The sequence below is a fragment of the Streptopelia decaocto genome (genome assembly GCF_964273445.1).
Source record: "Streptopelia decaocto genome assembly, chromosome: 4".
NCBI classification, from domain to species: domain Eukaryota; kingdom Metazoa; phylum Chordata; class Aves; order Columbiformes; family Columbidae; genus Streptopelia; species Streptopelia decaocto.
Window position 1 is genome coordinate 54498732 of NC_138658.1, and position 23864 is coordinate 54522595.

At 41.5% G+C, this 23864-nt stretch overlaps 1 protein-coding gene across 8 annotated transcripts in view; it reads right to left on the reverse strand.

Annotated features, from left to right (window-relative positions):
• The window catches only part of TBC1D1 (TBC1 domain family member 1), a 108509-nt gene that overhangs the window by 63555 nt on the left and 21090 nt on the right, over window positions 1-23864 (reverse strand). The window contains exon 1 of one of the 8 annotated variants that reach the window (XM_082051924.1): window positions 22651-22706. The exons of 5 other annotated variants lie outside the window; for them this stretch is intronic. In XM_082051924.1, the coding sequence (XP_081908050.1) occupies window positions 22651-22653 (3 nt within the window). In that variant the 5' untranslated portion in view covers window positions 22654-22706. Of the gene's footprint in view, window positions 1-13608; window positions 14021-22650; window positions 22707-23864 lie in introns of those variants that run through there. 2 more of the 8 variants (XM_082051922.1, XM_082051923.1) reach the window with 2 other exon arrangements.

Genomic DNA, 23864 nt, shown 5'->3' on the forward strand with positions numbered 1-23864 from the left:
AGAGACAGTTCACCTTTGCTCCATCACTTCATGCCTCTATGCATATGACCCAAAACTTTGCTGCTCATGAAAAAACTATGAACTGTGCCACTCTCAGCAGCTTCACCATCCATGCATGTTGGTCTAGCTCATTTCTCTCTCCAGTAGCTAAAATGTACTAGGTGTCTGGTTTAACTGGAGAACTTGTGGGTATGTTTTGGGGAAGGAGAACAAGTCCAAGCAGAGCCAGAGGGCTGGGAGGGGTGGCCAGGCCGGCAGCCAGCGGGGCTAACCACACCGCAGATGCACTGCTTGGGAAGCACTGGCAAACCAGACAACACAGATGTCGTGTCAACCTTGATAAGGGAAAGCTAAATGGCTGAACAATATCACCACAGACCTATGAAAGGAAAAGCAATCGTACGTGTGTCTACTTCTGGGCACAGTTTGTTTAGCTAGGTTTGAACAGGCATTATGCAGAGAATGGGATAAGTGAGGGTAATGGGCCTATGACTTAAATTTTGCAGGGATGTATGTAAGAAGCTGATGAACAAGAGGGCGCTAAAATTCAAAGGATATTCTGTGTGGGGCAGAAGAAAGCCATCTGTTTAAATCCAGTGCTTTTTGACCTGGAACATGGTGCATGAGTGTACACAATAAGTACTGAGAGCAGAGCTCCGCATAGCCAACATATACTTCTACAGTTTACACGTTATGATAAAAAGCCATAAAGGTGACTAGACTTCCCACACAGACCAAGTTCTGCCTCCAGAAGATTGCAAAGCAATGCAGACTGATGCCATGTGTACTGTGTGCCACTTTCACAGTATCACATTATTTTAATATTACAGACAGATCTCAGCTCAAGAACCTTCCTCATGACTCCTCAGCTAGATGGAAAAGGCTGCACTTTTTGCAAAGTCATGCAAGTTGAAGAGCACTCCATGCAATTTCAAGAGGCACAAAAAGGTTTTCTTTCCTTTCTGAAAAAAAAAAAAAAAATATTTGCAGAATCTGTTTATAGATTATTGTAAACAAGCTCAGAAATAGAACATAATTGTACTCGGTGTTCTAGTGAAATTGAACTGCTCTATTCTGCGGTGGTGTTTCCGCCCCAAGAGAGACACATCATGCTACTGATGTACTTTAAGATTTTCTTTCACATGCTCTCAAGACATACCTTACTTGAAGTCCAAAATACAACAATACCTGGCTACTCTCCATAAATAAACTGCCATGTCCCAGATTGCTGCTTACATTTGGACCCCTCCCCATGAAAATGCATCATCCAAAACCAAACTGGAGCTGATGGATGGCGTCTGTGGGCTTTTAGTGCAGCTCTAAATGCAGCAGCACCCGACTGTCTCTGAAGCGGGTATTCCTACACAATCTACTATTGGGAAGGCTATTAGTGTACTCTGCGCTGCACCTGGAAGGCTTATATGGAGTGCATTAATTCATTTTTCCCCAGCTCCCTCCTGTCCCAGCAATCAAAACCATTTCTTTTCATCTTGCTTCATCAGCTCCTCCATTCAGTACCATAAACTTTCAAGCAACAAATGTGAAACGAAGCAATCCAACAAATATTTAAAAAGCACAATAACATCTTCATAGTGTTATCTTGTCCATCTTTTGTTTCAAAGTTTTCTTTTCACACAATTTCAGAAATGAAAGGAACACCTGAAGATGTAACAGTGGTTGCTGGTCATACCTACAAGATTCCTGGCTCATATTTACAAGATGACTATCACGCAAGGAGGCAATAACTGTTGTAAAGAAATAGCTAGAAGTATCTGTGCTCATCCATTATCAACAGAGATTAAATTCTTCTTTTTGGGAGAAGGGAGTGGAATTGCAAGCAGCTCCCTTCACAGGGTTGAGACAGGCCTGGGACTGAGTTGGAGGCTATAGTGGGGGAAACAGAAGGATAATGCAAAAAGACAGTCATGGCATTCGAAAGCTTTCAGGATGAGGACCAGGTTTTGTGTTGTTGTTTGGTTTTTTGTTTGGTTGGGATTTTGGTTTTGGTTTTTTTTGTCTTTGTTTTGGGTTTGGGTTTCTTTGGGGGTTTTTTTGTTTGTGTGGTTGGGGGGGGATTTTTTTTTAACTGAAAGGCAATAGCAGGATTTAAAACAGGAATTTAGGTACTAAGATAATTTTGGGGAAAGAAAGGCTTTTATCTGCTTAAATTCCAGTTGTACAATACAAGACAGGTTCTCAGCCCATCTACACTGACTTCCACTTAAGAAAAGCAGTTATTTAGTTCACCAGTTTTAGTCCTTTCCGGATGTAAAGCAAATGGTTTCTCAGTCCCCTGTACTCAGCACTGGTGAGGCTGCACCTCAAATACTCTGTTCAGTTTTGGGCCCGTCACTACAAGAAAGACATTGAAGTGCTGAAATATGTCCAAAGAAGAGCAATGAAGCTGGTGACGGATCTGGAGCACAAGTCTTGTAAGGAGTGGCCGAGGGAGCTGGGGCTGTTTAGCCTGGAGAAAAGGAGGCTGAGGGGAAACCTTATCGCTGTCTACAACTACCTGAAAGGAGGTTGTAGCATGGAGGGTGCTGGTCTCTTCTCCCAAGCAGCAAATGACAGGACAAAAGGAAATGGCCTCAAGTTTTTTCCAGGAGAAATTTAGATTGGATATTAGGAAAAATTTATTTACTCAAAGGGTTACCAGGCATTGGAACAGGCTGCCCAAGGAGACAACTGAACCACCTTCCCTGGAGGTACTTGAAAGGTAAGTGTGTAGACATGGCACCTGGGGACATGGTTTAGTGGTGGACTTGGCAGTGTTAGGTTAATGGTTGGACTTATCTTAAAGCTCTTTCCCAACCTAAACGATTCTATGATTCATGTCTGGGGTTTTTTTTGACTCATGGTGGCTTTTTTCCTAAGGTATGCCTTCTAGTGATGGCTTCTCATCAGAAGGTCTAATGGGATTATTCAAACTTGTCAATTAACAACATACTTCTATGAAATCCACACTTGTAGTTGATACTAGCTCGTAGTCCTTTTTTTTCTCTCTTAAAATACATTGTAAATGACCCAAATAACAACATAGTTATTTCTGAAAATTAGCTTCCTTTGAACATCAGGTGTTTGCCAGCCTTTGATTCCTACATGAATAGTTGTCTTAGGAATATATACTCATTTTATAGTACTAACAGGACAGTGCAAACCACATTGTTTTCCTCAGAATATTTTGCATTTACTGGAAGCTATCAACGCGATGTTGTTAGGCAGAGAAAGGAAGAGCAAGCTGTTTACTCAAGATCCCCTCCATTAAGATATAGCCAGATCACATTAGGGGAATTGCCAATTTTTCTCCCAAAGAGCCAAGTATCATTGTCCTAAAACTTCAGTGTTTCCAGTTCCCGCTGATAACAGATAAATTAGACTCTGCTTCCCTCCTGTTAAAAGATAAAGCTGTCTTAAAATTTTACAGCAGGTAAAAAGATCAACATCTCAGCATTGTATTCTTCCTCTCAGATCCAGATTTGACAAAAATCTTGCAAGAAGTAAGAAAAAGCTTGGAAAAACATGTTTTTATGGAGTGGTCATTTGATAAATTCTTTGATCATGTGCTTTTGAAAGTCACTGTAAGAGACCCAATACACCTTCACTAAGTATTAATACATAACTGTGCTAGAAAAGCGAAGAGAACAGAAAAACAGATGGGACAATAGGTATCCGAGTTATCTAACAACATATTCAAAGGAATGTATTCAGTGTGGAAAACACACCATTAACTCACAGACTGCCTGCGAAACAGCGTTTCATTGCAAATGCCATCACGGGCTATAGGAACACATCAGCTGCAGAGCAGGTTCCAGACTCACTGTCTCGCCCCCAGCAGCCCTGCAGTACCATCCCACACTGCACCACTTCACACCTCATGTCACTTGTTTGTGCTTTGGGTCATCTTAACCAGATCTCATTTCTTCATTTAAACATTGGCATCTTCATCAGCTGTTCTCTTGTCACTTTAGCTGCTCCAGGGCAGGCAAGCGTGCTCCTTGTGTTGATGGTCAATAGTGAATTGGCATGTCCTGACATAAAAACCAAGATGCCACTATCCTTTTTAGATAGAGCTGCAGATTCATTCCTACATGGAGAAGAGTTGTCAAAACATATATAAAAAGCACCATCATCAAGACAAATGGAGCTATGGGATCAGTCCTGAAAGCCATCCCAGAGCCAAGCCAAGGTGCCACCCCAGAAATACCTAAGAACAAGAAGCCATAAGTTTTAGCAGTGTTTCCAGATTGTAAAAATTGTGTGATGGTTCTCCCTGCTGACAAAAATTCTTATGTTTATGTCCTTTACCAAACTCACTACAGACCTACAATGGTAGATCTCTAGATGTGCAGCCTGGGCCAACAAACTTTTGGCACTATTACCTGGCCTATGCAGGAGCTGCTGATTGAGCTGAGCAGCAGTGATCATCTAGGAAAACACTAGTAACCAAGGAGTAACAGCCAAAATTCATCCTTCTGTTCCTTCTCCATTAGCCATACTACAGTATTACCAACACTCCTCTCAAGCAGCAGTCAGATCATTTACCTGCATCATCTGGTTTATTTATTTATATGTCATAACAGCAACCAGAACCAAAGTCTTACATGATGCCTGACAGGAGTTTGGAAATACTAATGACGCAATTGACGAACAACAAAAGAAGAAATTAAAGGAATTTCATTAATTTGAGTCTCAGTCTCAAAATTCTTCTTATTCCTATATAAGAAAGCAATGCAGGAAAAAAATAAAAATTAAAAAAAAAAAAAATCACAGCATTGAAAAGACACAGCACCAGACTGATTGAAAATGGAAGATATTCTCAAGATTCTTGCTAGTTCTTCCACTACTACAGTGAAAGCAAGCTGGCTGTACCAATAGGAAACAAAAAATTAGAAATCACCAAACAGACCTAGCCTCAGTGTCTTTCCAAACAGTGTCTGCATATTAGTGCAATATATGGAGAACTGTAATCAATAAGAAAAGGTACCTGTAAGAGTATACACAAAGACTCTTGATAATACATGTTGGCCCATGATCATGAGCATTCCTGGACCTCCTACCATTTATTTGTATTACCATTTGATAAAAATCCAATTTGATCCACATCATACTTTATTCAGTTGCAAATTATAACAATACACCCCAAAAACTCAAAATCTGTTCTCTTTTCAAGGTTAGGAAATTGCTACTTTAAGCCTACCCCATCTCTTCCTACAGTAAATTTTCTATTATTCCTTTTTGTTCTTCCACGCTTCCCCACAAGTTAAGGCCTGGTTTCTTTTAGAAAATGGTAAATCAGACAGACAAGCATCAAACACTGAATTGCAGCTAAGCTGTACAGTTCATGCTGTCACACCCCTTCCCTTCCAGAGTGACTGATTTCTGACCTTCACAATATTTCCAAAGTATTCCATACTTAAACACTTACTTGCTGAGGAAACCCAAAAGGGAGTGGTGTGTATTCAACATTTCTAAAATGCAGATATCACAGACTTACAGGATCTCCAAAACAAGGTGGAGGGTGATACAAGGATGATGCTCTATGGGATACAATAACAGACTAGCTGAAGGAAAAAAAGATTTCAAGGAAAGATTCCTTGTAATGCCAACTTCTTCACCTCCAAAACTATGTCAGCAACAGGGACTGCCAGTATTTCAGCCACAACTAATATACAAGTGGACTGGGCCTTTTTGTGTTGTTTTTTAAGCATACATGAAACCATTATCAAATATTTAGAAATACCACAGGAAAAAAAAAGCTGCCTGAATTATAACAATCTACAATAAATCATTTTGTATATGATTCTGTACTTTATAAAAAAACCCATAGCATCAGCTTCATGAACAGTGTTCACATAGAAAAAGAACATTTTTCTTAAGTCTACAAAAGTCAGCCTCCAATGACTGTATGTCAAATGGAAATGTCAATCACTTCCACAGAATGCTAACTCCTACAGGTTATATTCCAGTGGGACTTACCCCAAATACAAAATTCCAGCACTTTTTTTTGGTTCGGGTTCTGGATAACTACCACCAGAGTTTTAAAGACGGGCCTCTTGTACATAATCGTCTAAAACTCCAAAGAACTTCTACAAATCCCCTTTTTCCATGGCTTGCATTTGAGGAGATTGGAAGCTATAAATAGGTCCAAAGAAACAAAACCAGCATGAAACATTTAGTGTTAACCATCCAAATTTCCATGACAACGGCTTCAATGAGCTCACCTCATTGGTACTACAGCAGCAGACCAATGGTCCAGTAAATGCACAGAGGCAACTGTTATGATCTAATATAAGTAAGATATTTGGTTACAGAGTTCCCTGAAATAAAAACACAAAACCCCCAAAACCTTTGATTGAAAAAGTAAGGGGCTGTTTAGTTTAGCTCAGCTTTGCCGCTTTGAGTAGCTGGAAGCGTGCCTGCACAACTAAGCACAAATAGTCTCTTCTCCCCAAACCTGCCATTTCACAGGATATCTGTACCTGAAAATCCTGCTTGGTTACTGCGTATCAAAGGTTCCCCTTGGAAAAAACATGTTTTTGATTACAGTGATGATGGTGTAAACACACAAAGAAAAGCATTCACATGCCCAAACCCAGCAACTTCTGAGCTGGGAAGAAGCTTTCAGATATTTCAGTCAAGATTCATTTTTGGTTTGTTTTTTTCAAATGTGACCACTTACACGCACACTGTCCTGAGAATGGAAGGCAATACTTGTTTGTACTCTCTTTTCCCAGTGCTTCAGTTAGTGGCAGAGAGAAATCTAGCTCACACAAACTCTGGACAACCCCCTCAGGCCTAAAATTCTCATAAAGCAGTAGCCAAAAGGTCAACATCCCAATAAAACATAAATTCCCTGATGGTCTCCCATTCCTTGAATCACGGCCATCTACTGGAAAGCCATGCATGTGCTGTTCAGCTTCTCTAGCTGGATTCTCAAGTACCATATAACTGTGACGACTCCACTATTTTAATTTGGCCCAGGAATGTGTTTGAGATGGGATTTTCCCAATCCACTCCTTGTGTGACGGATTGCATTGTGGAGCTGTTTCAAAGTACCTGAACCAACCCCCATTTAAATAGAACTAAACATTCATTTTGCGACGCTTTTCACTGCAAACAGGTGTTTGGTTCACAGCACCAAATTTGGGCTAGTCCAAAGTAAAACCCACTTCTCTGAACCAGGAACACAACTTGTCCTCAGGACCAGAAGATTCCCTTGAACAACATGCTGCTGTGCCCTGCTCACTAGTGTAGATGGAACCTGCAGGTGATTTCATCTAGTCTAGTAACTGCAGCTTTCCCACACCTGGCCAGCCAGTCCCAGGAATACGAACCTGGCCTGTCAGGAACTTGCAGACACAAAGAGAAGAGAGGAAGCACAAACCCAGTTGTTAAGTTGTAGTCCACCAGGGACTTGAACCTCTCTCTTGCTTCTCAGTAAACAAACCATGTTTTTCAGGAAGATTTTACTTTAAATCTCTCCTATTAAAACCTTATGCATTAATTAATCTCAGGATTTGTTATTGTAACTTGGTTAAAAAGTAAGAATAACTAAAACCAATTCAGATATAACTCAGTACAAATAACTCGGTGATAAAACCAATACATAGTAGTTAATGTCATTCCATGCCTTGGCTTCTGCTCTCTGAGTTCCAGCTGCTCTCCCCAGCTCTACTGCCTTACCTTCCCATAGAAATTAGTAAGCAAGCTCCTATTTGGACATAATTTGTATATCTTTACTGATATGTAAAATACTAACAAAATCAAGGCTGAGCGTTTTTTTTTCCTCAGTCATTGCCATCCATGAATATTTCAGTTCAAACAGTTAAGCTGTAAAGGCTTTTAATTAAAACAAACAAACAAATAGCCAAGCTGTAACTCAATTAACAGTGTTTCTATTGAAGACTTAATAAGTCACCAGTCAGCCTCTGCACACCACATACAGCCTCAGCTCCTTCAGCTTTAAGAAGTCTTTTAAACCACTTCATCCTAAAATCTTCAGTATTTATTAGTTGGCACAGTAAAAAAGTTCCAACATCCCTCTGAAGCCGAGGATTTTCAGAAATGCTGCAGCTTCTATATTCAGGATGATGGGAAATTACAAACCAGAACTGTCCTGCAGCTCTGTGAGCTCATCTCTGAAGAAAAGTTGGGCAAAGCACCTCTTTCTCTTAAAGGTATTTATACTTGGGGAACCCAGAGCCAAATTGCCGCTTTTGTGTTCTCAGAAACATCTCTAGCACACATAAAGGACTGTTCTATTATAGTAGCCTTCCAAAAAAGAAGGCAATTATGTGAAACGGTATTTTGGATCACCAAATGTAAAGCAAATCAAGTTAAACTGTGGTGCTACATATACATATGGCAAAACCCCAAACAAACCGTTAGCTGTACTGTCTGACTCTGATGGGACCTGGAGCTTTCACTGATCCTGCAGGATTTACTAATATTTTTGCTTTTGGTTTGGCCCAAAACATGTCCACAAGATAATAGCTAATAGCAGCAACTTCCAGAGTGCTTTTCAGCAAAGGAAAGCAAACAGGTTTTGACAAGAAGCCTAAAAGTTCTGTTTTGAGTTGTGGAGGAGGACCTATACAAAACAGCAAGCTCAGCTACCTTGACAGGTTTGGCTTGTTATTAAATCTGAAGGTCAACGTGAACCCTAAAGTAGATACTCATAAGAAATTAATTCTGAAAGGCATAAATGATTCAAAAGAAAAGCCTTGGTAAGCTGCAACCTACATGCATGGCCAGGAATTTCACTATGGAAAGCCCTAGTCCTTACTGAGCACCTGTGATATACCTTACAAATGCAGAGGACACTGCCCATGATGTCTGCCCAGCCACATAAAAGCCATGCAAGCCAGACTGTGTTCCGGCCCTCTCCCATCAAACTGAGGATGTCTAAGCAGCCAGGTGGAATTCAGGCCTGGCGTGCAGAAAAAGAAACGGAAAGGCAAAAAATAGAACCAAACAGCTCCAATGGTAACATAACTGCTGAGTAACAGAGGGGTTTCACCATAGGACTGGCTTCATTTCAAATGCTGAGCACATATTCCTCGGTCATCGCCCAGACCCCCGCAGGGGGAGGTGGGGAGTGACTGGCATACAGAAAACAGGGTGTTTCAACCTCTCGGCATTCTGCAACAATCCATGCTTACCTGAAAGCTGTCAGTTGGTAACATTTTTTCCCCAAACAAATACTGACCTGGAGAAACACACTGAGCAGAAACCTAGTGTCCTCTGACAGGGCCCTTGTGTGCACTCGGGGGCACCGAAGCCCAGCTCTGGCACAAAGCTGAACTTGCTCTTTGCAGCGCTGCCGACATCCGGCCCTGGGGACAAGCGAGGGTCTGTCCCTCCACTCGCAGCCTCAAGGCCTTCGCACACATTTGTCTACAAGCAAAATCGCGACATTAGAGCCTCCCCTCCCCAATGATTCCTCATTCTTCCCCAACACTAGTTCTCTATTAACTGTCTGATTCTTGATACAGTATCCAAATCCATTTTACAAAAAGGGTAATTGGGAGTAAATGCACTAGCACAAGCAAGGGTTGTACATCATAGGATACCACTACTGTCTATTCACCTCCCCAAATAATTTACCATCTTAGAAGTAAGGTGGGCTTAAAAGTAAGACAAGTTTAATTAACTTCAGGGTATACTGGACGTTAGCATTAAAATGCCTGGATAAGAGGATTCCTTAAGAGACCAAATCCCAATTAATTTTGCTAAAATGCAAGTCCTTCACTTAGGGATTAAAGACACCCAAAGGTGCTCAACTTTGCTGGAAGCTGTGAGGAATAAATGAAAGAGGCAAGTCAGTACACCTAGAACAAAAAATCCACATGAATGAGTGTGATATACCCTAAAACAGACCAGGAAAAAAGCCAAGACCGCCCTCTCAGAACACTCTTAAAAACGAGAAGAAAAAAAAAAAAAAGATGGAGGGAGATTTCTCTGGCTTCCTGATTTTCAGTCTCTCATTCCTTCTCAGTCTCTTCCAGAAGTCAAATTAATTTCATTTGTAGCTTCTGACCTAAACTAAGAAGTAGATCATTACTCCCACATTATCCCCCCAGAGGTCTATTAGGCACTCTATTATTTAGAGAATAGTAAAAATAATAGCAAAACATCAGGAAGATCAGTTTGAATGCAGCATATTAAGTTATATCAGGATTCCAAGAAAAATAAGTGATATTTCCAATATTATTGTAATTACTACTCCAGTAACGTTTCATGGCACAAACCAAGCAACTAGGTCTTGCTGCACTGAATAGCATAGCAACTTTCTTTTTTGATGCCTTGAGAGCTTCCCAAACTGTCTTCAGCTCACAAGCAATTCTGACTCAGCAGTCCTTGGGGAAAAACAAACAAACCCAACCCACTTCTCGCTTTGCTATTGGGAATTTCAGAGTACTTATTGTGAATATCATAAAAATTTGACCTTGAGAGCAGAAGAAATCCAAATGATCAGCTTCTCAGTGCAAGATCCCAGATGAGCCAAGCCTGCTGGGGACAGCTTTGCTGCCAGTGCTGATGGCCCATTCTCAGAGGTTCCTCATCTGCAGCCAGACACCTCGCTGCTCTCAGCCCCCCTCAGGACAACCTGCTCTTCTGCAGCTTGGAGGCAGCTGACCAGGGCTGATTGATCTACACCAGCAAAACCATTATTTTAAATCAAAGTTTCTTCTATAATGTAACCTTGCTTTGCATTTTTAATCTTAGTTATTTTCTTTACTGGTTCCTTGTTAGTTTATAATCCTTTAGACAAAACAAGCTGAAGCTAAACACAGCTTTTATGTTATACACGGTACTCCTTTATTTATCTAGAAAGACACACTAGGCATAAATTGCTTAATTAGCTGAGAATCTAAGGACACATTTACTCAAATTTTCTATTTATACAATTTATTACACTAAGAACTGTTTTTTACTTTCTATTTCTTCAGCAATTAATTCTTTAGTTCTTGTTTCTGTCAAGTTGCTTCTGAATAGAAGCTTGCATTATAAAATGAAATAAATTATAGAGAACTAACACTATTTTTTAAACTAAAGCTGAATTAGATATGATTGAAACAGAAATAAAATTACTCTTAACAACTACCACTGCACTATTATCTCCTACTAATGAATTAATGCTGTGCAAGTACACCATAAATCAGTAAAAATCTGCATTTCTATATTTTATTTGCAGACTGAAAGTTTTGATGTTTTTCAACTCCAAAATGATTTCTTTACTTTTAGTAACAGCTATTGCTGAGAACTAAATTGCACATAGATTAAAATATCTCTGTTTATCTACAAAAGTGACTGTGTTGTCTACTCACAAAAGTGCAAAGTTAGTTTATACCTCCAACAAACTATGTTTCAAGGTGGTTAGTCAGAGGTTTCCCCTGAATCTGTTGTGTGACTTCGTATAAAACCATACAGGAAAAAACAGATATAACTGTTATTTTTTTATTTAAATAATTTTAGGAGACTAGAACAGGAGAATTCATTATCCACCAAGTCATCATTCAAGTGGCTTAGCCAGCATCCATAGGGCCAATGCAGGCAACATCAACCCACGTAAGACTCAAGCAAGGCTTTATCCTCCAGCCCAGAACGGGCCCCACAACCTGGCCTGGCAGCACCACAAAACTCATCCCCAAGGAGCCTGCGTGTAGGTCAGAGATGAGCTGGGTAAAACAGCACATTAAAAGCTGTAATGAAGACGTATTAAAAGGTTATGTTTATATAAACACTAGGAACCGATTTTATAGCATGTGGGAGCAAATTACTTCACTTGTAAGTACCTGCAGACCTGGGGACTTGCATGGTGACACTAAGCACTCGTTACTGGATGGGGGATTACCCATTTTTAAGAAATAGGTGCAAGGGGACAGCTTCATTTCAAGGAGCACAGTTTCCTCCCTGCCATGCCCTGCAGTTTTCCCTTGTTCTGGAATGGTCCACCATCTTACAAAAACTGGAAAGGCTTGCATTTGTATTGAAAGCCTACAGCAGTAGTTCCTACATTTTTACTGATGATATTTTGGCAGGCAGGAAAGCTTTCTCCATTAACAAGCCTCATTTTATATTTCTAAATACACTTCTTTGCTTTCCATCCCAAATTAGCAGTGATGATTAACAGCCATTAAAAGAATAAAACTAAACACTTGTGAGGAACCAGCATTGCAATAATTAGTTCTGAAAGCCCAGAAAGCACTCCTGAAAGTAGAGTTTGAAGTGCATTTCTGCAAGAGCTTCTGTTACTCTCTCTAAAAACACGGCCAAGTATGCACGCTGCAAGTTCTGCCTTGTACCTCCTCCAAGACTAACTTGCTCTCTGAGTAGCTGCTTTGTCCAGCTAACAAGTGAACGAGAGGGGAAATTGGCCACCCCTTGGCAGCATCCCTAAAGTATTAACTCGACAGCATCACTCATTTTTGAGAGCAGCCACCTGTATTGGAGACTGGCACGCTTGTAAAAGTCAGCATGGAAATTGGCCGGTATCATTCGCTTGGATAACAAGGCAAATCAGGCCTTACATCACCCACGACACAGGGCCACAGTGATAACAGGAGAGGGAACCCCTTTAAAAAGCCTTCCACCTGGTAGCTCTATAAACAAAGGAAGAAAAACTAAGTGAGAAGAAGAAAGTATGCATTTCTATTTCTCAGGGCATGACTAAAATCAAGCAGGATCATTTTAAGACAGAATAGAGCACATCCTTCTATCTGAAAATCTGAAGGAGAATAATATATCAAGCACTGCCCTCTTACTATCTTCCCAGGTTAGATATTTCACCTATTACATATTCAGGGAGAGGGATGCCTAACACTGATTAAGCAACTGACCATTTACACCTGGCAAAACAGAAGGGAGAACCAGGTTTTATATAGCCTGACTGGTAGCAAGGCTGCCTGTTAAACTTCAAGATAAAGTCTTTTTGTTTCTCCAGATAATTCCTCCAAGGAGCCCCCGATTCTTGCCTCTCATACAGCTGTTTCACCCATTTGTCCTCTTCTACACTTTCTACTGTGCCTCACAACATAATATCATTTTAAATTCAGAATGACTGTTACTTTGGAAGAACAATTTTTTTTGAAACGTGAGCTAAGAACTATATTCTAGATTTCTTTAACCACCTCTACCGCTTTGCATCTATAGACAGTTTCACAACTACAGTGGAAAATCCTTCTGAGGCCCAAGACACACAGATGTAGAAGCCAGCACAACACACGCATTGTCATACTTAGACAAATAACTCACTAAAAGCTAACTTACTGCTCTTCATAAATCCAGAGTACGACAAAAAAACTGTAAAAAAAGTCCAAAACAAACAGTGGGAGTGCTGTTACACATTCTCCAGAGCACACAAGAAACGTTAAGAGTTGAGCAGACCACACCTTCTGTGCAGTCTGAACTACAGCTCTCCCCTTCCACAGATCCGCAGAAAGGCACAACAGCCGTCCAGAAAGGCAGCTTCATTTTGAACCCTGCAGCCCAAGCCGTGAGTTATTTCAATCTGCCTTTACTTTTCACTTTGAGTCCTCCTCCCTTTCCCTGGCTGAACAATACAGCAGGGCTCTGCTCCCTTCCCAGGGGTGTTTGACTTGCCTTGAAATGAAACGCGAACATCCGCAAACTCTTAGGCTGGACTTTATTTCCCGAGAGCGGAGGACGGCGGGCGCGGTGCCGCCTACCTTAGCCACCCAGCTGAACAATGGTGACATCCTACGAGCTCCGGCGCGGCGGCCGGCGGCGATCCCCGGCTCCGACCACTCCTCTCCGCCTCTCCCCGCCGCCTGCCGGGAGCGGAGCCAGCTCGCCCGGCCGCACAAAGTTTCCCCGCGACCGCCTCCGGGCGCTGGCCGGCGGCACCGTGAGCTCGCCGCGCTGGGGAGGCTCCCGGCGGCGGCGCCGGCTGCTGCTGCCGTGCGGCAAGAGAAATGCAGGGCCGGGCCGGGCCGGGGCCGTGTCCCGCCCCCGCCGCGCTCCGCCTCCGCGGGCCGCGCTGCGGCCGCTCATCCCGGGAAGGCGGGAAGGGAGCGGGCTCGCCCTCCAGCAACCCGCCCGAAAACGCAGACGACCGCCTGCTACCTCATCGCGTTGCCCTTTTACGTAATTCAACGCAGAAGACAGGATTCTCAAGTATTAAAAAAAAAAAAAAAATCCCACGCGGTCCATGTAACTTTCTGGGAACATGCTGGCATCGAACTCACGCTTAACATTAAAAGATCAAGCAAAAAATCATCTCTTTGAAGCCACTGTGAAATGTTGCATTTCCAGTCAGGCTCACCATTCATGTTAGCTAATGGCATTTGACATCAAACACTAGCAGCTCTACATCCAGAAATACGCTCTCAAATAAGATCATTTAAAAAACAGCATGGCACAAGTCAATAGTATGCATGTTTCTGTCAGGTCAAGCTATGTTACCTGCCACCCAGACAGGAAAGGTGTTTATTCCTTTTGTCACTCCAGCTGGACTGCCAGTGAACACACACCTCTACTCAGCTGCTGTAGGGTTGCCTGAAAATTTTCCTCAGGGGGGCACAGAACTAGCCAAAAAAGGCTGGGTTTTCACAGGAGACACATTGGGCCCAACCCCAAGCCTTTTATTTTCCATCACTTCACAGAAACAAAGTAAAGAATTCAATTTGCAAAATCATAACAGGAAAGCATAGGGGGCTGTTCTGCTCAAAGCTGGATGTTGAAGTGACAAATTCAGCTCTTTGCCCAAAGACACTCTCACCTAGACAGTCACCCCAGTGGGATGGTGTCCTGCATGAGCTCACATTTGCACACTCAGGGCTGAAGAAATGATTTACGGGTTTAAAGCAGACACCTTCCCACTGGTCTAAGTTCTTAAATGTCCACTGGAGCACAAAAGTGACACCCACGCACATGGGCTGGGAAGAATCAGAGCCAATCTCACAGCTCATGGAAGCAGAAAAGGGGCTGTTTTGGCCCCTTTCCCAGACTGCACGATCCTTCAGCCCTGGGTTTGGTTCACACAAAGCAGACAAGGCAGCTGCCGACAGAGCTGTATCACCTCCTAATGCTGTGCTGGCGAGTGTTGTAGCACGAGCTGTGTGTGTGATAATGGGCCACAGTGGGCTGAAGTGGTAACACAAAAGAAGTTCTTCTCGGGTTCTACCTGCAGCATCTGTGGTACTCAAGCATGACACTTCCATTGACTTCCTCCTGAAGAACAGAGAATCACAAACCAGCAAAGCAGAATGCTGATGCAGAACAGTAACACCTACCTAGAAAAAGCAGAATCATAGAATCATTTCAGTTGGAAGAGACCCTCAGGATCATTGAGTCATCATTAGCCATAACCTAACTCCAGCACTAAACCATGTCCCTAAGAACCTTGTTTAAATGCTTTTTAAACACCTCCAGGGATGATGACTCCACCACTTCCCTGGACAGTCTGTTCCAATGCCTAACAACCCTTTCTGTGAAGAATTTTTCCCTAATATTCAATCTAAACCTCCCCTGGGACAACTTGAGGCCATTTCTTCTTGTCCTATCACTTGCTACTTGGGAGAAGAGACCAACACCCTCCATGCTACAACCTCCTTTCAGGTAGTTATAGACAGAGGATAAGGTTTCCTCTCAGCCTCCTTTTCTCCAGGCTAAACAGCCCCAGTTCCCTCAAATGCTCCTCATCAGGCTTGTGCTCCAGGCCACTCAGCAGCTCTGAACTTTCTCTAGTACCTCGGTGTCTTTCTTATGATGAGAGGCCCAAAACTGAACACAGTATTCAAGGTGGGGCCTCACCAGTGCCGAGTACAGCGGCACATGATCATTTCTCACAAAACAAAGGATTGCGCCAGTGAAGCGTGATGCCTCTGTCATGACCAACACATCGCTGACAGTCCAAGAATGGAGGTATTGGACTGTGGTGGGTGTGAGAGCTGGTGCACAGCGGTGCACAAACAGTCCTTGCAGCACTGTGACCCAGCTGAGCTGGTGGTAGAGGGACTGGGGAAATCTGCTACCACTGGATGGAAGCACTCTAGCTAAATACTAGCTTACTCATCTGATAAATTAAGTCTTGACCTTTTTTGTTGGCTTGCTCAAAGACACCCAGATCATCAGGGGAAGAAATTTGATGTAGCAATTTGAAATCTGTTTCCTGAGCAACATTTGCCAGGGAGCCACAAAATACTAACCAATATAACCAATAAATCAGTATACAACTTACTTACTTACCACAACTTAAAACTTACCACTTACAACTTACTTATGGTGACCCAAAGCCTGTCTGGACCTGGTTTTTAATCAACTTAGAACCTACACTACAGTTCCTGGAACTAAAACCACAACAAATACATTGCATATTTTCATAAAATGAGACTAGAGATCCATTTTCTAAAAGTTCTATAGGTTAAAGTAGAGGTGATTCACAAGGGTGGCCAAGGGCTCACTCTATCATTACAATAGTGGCCATGGGCAGTTTGATTGCATGGATGCAATAAGCCAAATAACGAGTTAATATGACCTACACTCAGTCTGGTGGTGGTCTCTAAAGATTTATTGACATGATAGAGGGAAGAAATTTTCACTACTGCTACTGTTCATGATGTATAGAGCACATGCATGAATAAACAACATCTGTTCTCAGGGCTTTAAACTAGGCAAGTTACAAGAACACTAGAAGTATTACCACTTGAAGTATGGAATTGGATCTGCATTTATTTCATAGAGCAACTGAGAGCAAGAGCAAGGCTGAATGTTTCTCATTATGTGGTGAGGCACTGGAACAGGCTCCCAGAGAAGCTGTGGATGCCCCATCCCTTGAAGTGTTCAAGGCCAGGCTGGATGGGGCTTTGAGCAACCTGGTCTAGTGGAAGGTGTCCCTGTCCATAGCAGGGGGGTTGAAAAGAGATGATCTCTAAGGTCCCTTCCAGCCCAAACCATTCTATGATTCTATAGGCTGCTTAGAGTTGCACTATTCAGTGGTAGCATTAGAGTTGCATTTCTCTAACACTGACTGTGAACAATAGTATTTCTACATAATTATTTCTTCCCTTTCTTTGAGAAGATCATGCTTGCTTGGGAGTTTTTCCAGCTCTCCCTTCCTGACTGGCACCCTTCCAAAGTTTTAAACTAACCGTACATATATCTCCTCCGAGTCCACATTAAATGCTGATGTCAGTCAGGAGATCTGGCTTCTCGCCCTGACTGCAACTGGCTCAAAAAGCCATCCTCACTATGTTACTTCACACTATTTAGCTTCTAAACCTGTTGCATGCAATTGTTCTAGTGATGTCTGTAGGATTTTAAACACCCTCTGAAACCTTCTACATGGTTCTTTAGGACTGGGAGAAAGATTGGTCTTGTGGTAAAGACACTGAATTAAGAGATAAAGTAACAGCAAATGAATTCCAACCTCTGCTGTTAACAGGACTTTCAGGCATGCCACTTCACCGCTCGCTCTGCTTTAGTTCATCTCTTAAGTAGAGATGATATCTGCCAGCCTTGAAGGAAGGAGTGGGCACACACTGGCATTTGGGAAACAGCTGGCAGCGAGGCTTAAGTGTTCAGATATAAAAATGTTTAGTAATGCATGAAATTCTTCAGTGTAAACTAAAAGGTCACTGTGTTGTTCACCTTCCAAAAAAAGACAGATTTAGCAATGTAGTAAGAACAATAACTGCACTCATTTTTCAGGATGTTCAACTTTCTAAAAACTGAACCTCTGTATTTTTCTATTTTAAGTTTGGCTTGTGCAAATAACTGTCTCTCCAAAACCATTATATATCCATTTTGAATAAATGGAAAAATTCAAGGCCAGGGAATGACATCTGTATTGCATAAACAGTAAGTAGCACTTGACACAACCTTATCTAAGTGTATGATCTTTTAAAAAACAAAGCAAACCCCTCATTCCTATGAACAGCTCCATGTTATCATGGAAAATATTAGCAAGACAGTTGTGGCTGTTTATAAAATAGTAGAAATTAAAATAGTTCGAAGCCACAACTTAAAGCTTACATCATCGGAAGGATGATCTTTCAGTTTTACACATGCCCTTCGTAAATTAACACATACACAAATACCCTTATCATTTGTCCTCCAAAGCAGCTCTGTATTAAAAGAAACCACTTGTAGATAAAGAGAGGGATGTGAGATGTAAGGAAATATTAAGACGAAAGGAAACTACAGTTGAACTTTTAACTCAAAAGAGGACCATTTTCTGACTCATTCTCTGATTTCAAGTTTCTTTATGTTTAATGGCTTTAAATAGTTTTGAGAGTCTTCACAATATGTCACTGGTGAATGAAGCCTCACAAGAAGTTGCAGCAGGGTATAGCTGCAAGTGAATTACCCAAGAACTGGCTTGTCCTGTTGCTTTTGTGTTAACTCTAGTGGTGGTTTTACAGCAGAACTAATTCCCTCTCGAAGCTTTTTCCTCTGAGTTGTACTTAAACATGTTTTGGCAGCTATTCTCACAAATTATCCCCTCTGCCCATATTCCCTGTTACAAGTTTCATTTCCATCTTTCTTTCCTGTACACAAGAAGGTCTTTGTAAATTCAGATGAAAAAACGCAAAATAATATGCCTGCCAGTAATTATCAGTATCTATTATTTGGCCTTTGTATAAAAACACACACAATTTTTATCCTTTATTACTTAGTTTTCACTGTTCATTAGGATTTCCTTGAGTCTTGTCTCATCCCTTCCCATTCCAAGTAGTAGGCTAGATAGCTTCTCCTTTATTAGAGTCAAAAGATAGAAAGTAACTACTGTGAGAGTATTGTTTGTCATGTGGATTCAGAATATAACAACATTTCAATTCTTAGCTACAGCTGTATTAAAAGATACCAAAACAAAGGTGTCTATTTTGAAAACCCCACATATTTATGGCACCTCTGTATGATGCATGATGAGATAAATGGTTCATCTGGTTCCACTGAAGGAAAAGAATAATGAAAACCTCTGGATTTCATCCTATCCAAAGACTTCATCAAGCCTGACTAGCTGGCTTCTGAAAAGATACTGTAGTGGCGAAAAGAATGAGTTTTGTTGCTTCTTTTGGCTAAATTATAAACAATCTCCTTTTTTCTCAATACAAAATAAAAAATTAATCACAAAACCAAACCACCTTACCAAACAAGATCTGCATCAGCCCCCTGATGAGAGACAACAGCAAGACCTGCTGGCTGACCACTGTCCCCTTAATGCAAAGCGCAGAGGAGCCCACTGCCCCGGGCTGCACATCCACGCTGAAGATGAAATTCAGCTATCATCAAAGAAAACGGGATGGTTTTCTTGATGGTTTCCAGATACTCAATGGAAATGGAAATGATAATGTTTTGGGTAATCTTTTTCATGCTGTTAGTGAATTAAAAGCATAAACTGAAGTATTTGGCTATCAGCTAACCAGTAGCAGATATGAAACACACAAGACATCGGGCTGGTGCCCAGTGATAACATGCAATTCGCTCCCTGTGTGGCAGACAGAAAAGAACAATTCCTCACCAGAGTGCTGGGCACTGACTCAGCAGTGGAGCCCTTCCAAGCTCTCCTGTAGGTTTTAGTTTTTATACAATTGTCTTTTCGGCCACAAAATTTGTAACTGCTAAAATGCTTTGATTCAAGTGGTATTAGCATTTCCCACTTAGAAACAAAAAGCAGTGTTGGTGATGCGTTATCTGTCCTCTTCCCTACCAGCAGTATCCATCCATAAGAGGGTTATCATGTGCTGAGGCTCACTTGGGATCCTGGATCTCAGTGAAGGACTGAGGGAAGGAGGGATCTGTGAAGGGAAAGTTGATCCTACACCATATAGGAGAGAGGCACAAGAGCCCACAGGCCATGTTGCTCAGCTGACAGTAGAACAAAGTCCTACTTGGCCAAATGCTGTCCTGCAGGCAAGGTTAGATCAACTAGAATGAGGTCATGAGAGTAAAATGATAATGACAATAAATGATGACAAAAGGCACCATGAGGCTGAAGTAGCTTTCCTAGCTGCTACCATTATCTAAAGATTCTTCCCTGTGGGCCTGTTTTGGACAAAGAAGTATTCAGATTTTCTTTTTTTCTTGGAAAATGTGTACAGATTGTTTCTTTTTTTTTTTTTTTTTTTTTCCCCCCCTATCGTAAGGCAGTTCTGGGCAGAAGCAGATGCTGGGCTGACCAGTCAGATATCTTGAGTGGAATGGATCATCTCAGCATTTGATTCAGAAAGTTCAGAGTAGAAAGGTCTTGGTGAAGTCCTTGACCAAACAAGGGAGTGGAGAAAACACTACTCATGGAAAGCAAATACCATCATCCTGTAAGGGATCTCTCTTTGCATAAGGATGATCGCTACAGAGAATTTAAAACCAGAAAAAAAGTAGCTTTACCTTCAACAGCTGAAGATGGCTACAGGATGTAAAGCTGTTAAGAGGACACTTGTAGATGTAGAGTAAGAGAGGTAACCAAGGCTATATATCATCAGTGAACAATAAACACAATCTAGCTTTAGGGTCTCGGTGCTCATTCATAAACATTAAGGCCACCTGATGCAAAACGCTTGTCGGGAGTAAAAACAACCTGCCACTTCAAACACTTTCGAAAACATTTATGAGTAAACTTTGGATTGGCAAACTTTATGCTGGATTGAGTATTTTTTGTCTTCCCACACTGGGTGAAAAAAAGCTTAAAGCTGTCAGGAACTCTGCCATGGGTTCTGACTAATTCCCCTCTAGCATGGTCATATGTCTGCGTTTAACCAAGATCTAATGAGCACTGCTGATTGATCCAGTTGTGATCAACTGATCAGATCTCTGTAAATGAGCAAAAGACCACAGCCTGAATTTGCAGGTAAATCCAGGCAGACTTGTGAAGAGGTCACTTCGATCTGAATGGATGGATGGATGCAAAAAACCTACAAGGACAATGTGGCAAATGAACAACAGGGGAAACTCAGCACATAGTGGGGAATCGCCATACAGAGGTTCCACGCATTTATTCTGTTTTGCAATGATGGGTTTTCTGGCAGCTGTGGAATTGGAGCAGGCAGAGTGGAGCACAAGCAGAGCAAACTGCAGAAGCAGATCACAGAGCTCAAAACAAATGGAGATGCTCCCAGTGTGCACTGACAAAGACACAGGTCAAGCCCTTGAGATCATCAACTAGGTCTTGACTGTCATTGAGACAGTTAGAAACATCCTATTTTTCTCCCTCCAGGACAATATTTCTTGCTCTTCTCAGTGTCACCAAGCTAAGGGACATCTAGCTGAGCTCTCCGGGTGGCTTTGGGGTAGGGAGCAGCAGCCACCACAGGGATGACACACACCTGCACACACACTCTGACACTACTGGGTAAACCATAAAATATTAATGATGTAAGACTGCTTATTTTAAAAATCCCCCCGACAATGTGAAGTGAAGGATGTGACAAATAGGGATTAATGTCCACTGGCACCAGATGCATGGCCGTGGAAGGACTTTACACCCTTTTCCTCCAGCCTCCCACTGCTTCCTTGCAGTTAGCACTGAAAGGTCTCAGCAGAAAAAAACAAACAAAACTCTCAAAGTTTAAGGAGCATTTTCTGAAATGCAATTAATTAAAGTTTATACTTAAAATGTTCCTTGATCTTGAAACTTATATGGTTGATCTAAGTTACTCAGATGGGAAAAAAGATCCTTCATTTGAAAATATGTCTCATTTCCTTGGTGGAGAAGCACTGTGTCACACTGGCTAAAAAATTTAAATACTAAGCACTTCTACTTCCAATAATGGATAAGTTATATATAAGTCTAGAAAGTGTTGAGGAAAACCAGACTGTGAACAGAAAATGACAACTCTCACTTGACTGGTTAAAATCAGAACATAACTATAAAATTCATCGATTCCCCATGTGATATGGGAGATACATATACTATGAATGTCTATTACCATTACATGGGACTTTACATTAGTTAAGATGTCCATGTTCCCTTCATCCGATTAGTATGCCCCAGTAATAAATAATATAAAATAAGCAATCTTGTATGCATAATTTTATGGAGTTATAGCCTAGCTCTTTGTTCACATAATTAACTATAAGCACAAAAATAGTCCCACCGCCCTAAGAATATTATTTTGTGTGCAATGGGAGGAAACTACAAAACTACATTGAGTTCCACAGTATGAAGTGCCATGAAAAGTAGCCAGTCTTCTCAGTTCTCTACGACTTACTTAATAAATTAATTTCTAACAGCACTGATACATGCCAAAAGTACATTGATTCCTGATAACTAAATTCAGCCGCAATCCCCACAGACAGTACACAGATTCTACTGGACTTTTACTGTAGTTCAGATACTCTAAAGCAACATTCATTTCACTAAACTGAAAAAAACCACAACAGTTCGAATAAAAAAAAACCTTAAAGTGTTAACCATTCCACTCCCAACTCATAATATTCTCAGTTTTGCTGAAAAGAGCTTAACAATAAAAACTATCAGTTCAGGTTTACCTCTCAGCAGGTGTAGGGTTCAGAAATTACCCACGGGTAATGAAGCTGTATTGCAATTATACATGATGAGCACGTGGGTGTAAAAGCTATTCATCTGAGAAGGATCCAGTCGTGCCCCCACTGAAATCACAGACCAAGTTGCTGCTATATCCTTATGCATCTTATATGTAGATAACAAAAAGAGGAAACAAATACCATATTGTCTTGTTCTTTTCCACAATCAAGCTGAAGAAATTTTAACTTCTGTAATGTTGCCTTCATATCATAACCCTTCCTGCTCTGGTGCTCTTGGACAAAACCCCGGTGGGAGAACTAGAGCAGCCTGATGGGAAGTCCAGCAGCCCCTCGCAGCCGATGAAGGAGTGATGAAGGAGCGCATGCAAGCAGCTCGCCCGGCCCTTGCTCAGCACCGCTGCTCATCACCAGCCTTTGATTTGATCCAGGCTGCAGCACAGCCCTTCCCAAGGTATTTCCTGTGTAGTGTGGGACTGAGAATGCTGCTGAGAACACACCAAAATAATGATTTACATGTATGGTAATTTTGCCTGGGGCATACACATCTGGCTTTCTATTAAATTACCTTCAATTTTTATTTTGCTATGTTGTGATGTTGATTATGTTCCTTCTCAGCTGTGTTATAAGTGGAAAATTTTATCAGCAATGTTCCCTTGCACACCCTTTTAACTTAGTGTTTCTTATCTCTCCCCTTCCTAACTTCTTCTCAGGGCTTATTAACCCATCAAGTGTATCTTTAGCAGTCTTGTGGATTCTTTGCTCTTGTGATTCTACATATTTTTGGCTAAGTCATACTGTCTTTCAGTAACAGCAAAAGCCAGAAAATGGCAATAAAACGTCTGTGAAAGCAAGATTCAAACACCATCTCTACTGATCTTAAAAACCGTTTTCCCCACAATTCAGTTAGCTTTCTGTTCACAAGTCTGTAGCCCCTGGTTTAATTACAAACAGCATTCCACATTTAGTTATTTCAGCCAATTCCATTTGACCCCTGAAAACACACTGGAAACATTTGTGAAATATAATACACCATACAGAGACTTTTAAAATATAGCAAGAGGATTTGTCCTTACGTCTTTTTTCTGGTTTTGATAAAGCTGTGTCACTTCAAACAGCTCAGGATATGTTACTGTAAGACATCACTGCATGTTTGGGCCACATGTGCTGACAGCGCTTCCGCTCTGCTGCCAGAACAATGGAAACCTTCGCGCCGAGTCAGCTCTCCCACAACCATGGATCCACACACGCATTCCCTCACTACAGGTTTCTTTAACCATGTCTTGTCACTGAGAATGCTAGATAGCTGTGTCATTTCATGTCAGACTCAGAGTATGTAAAGTTTGGGAAATGTGTGCATAGTTTCTGGAATAAAGCCCAAAATATTTCTTGACTTG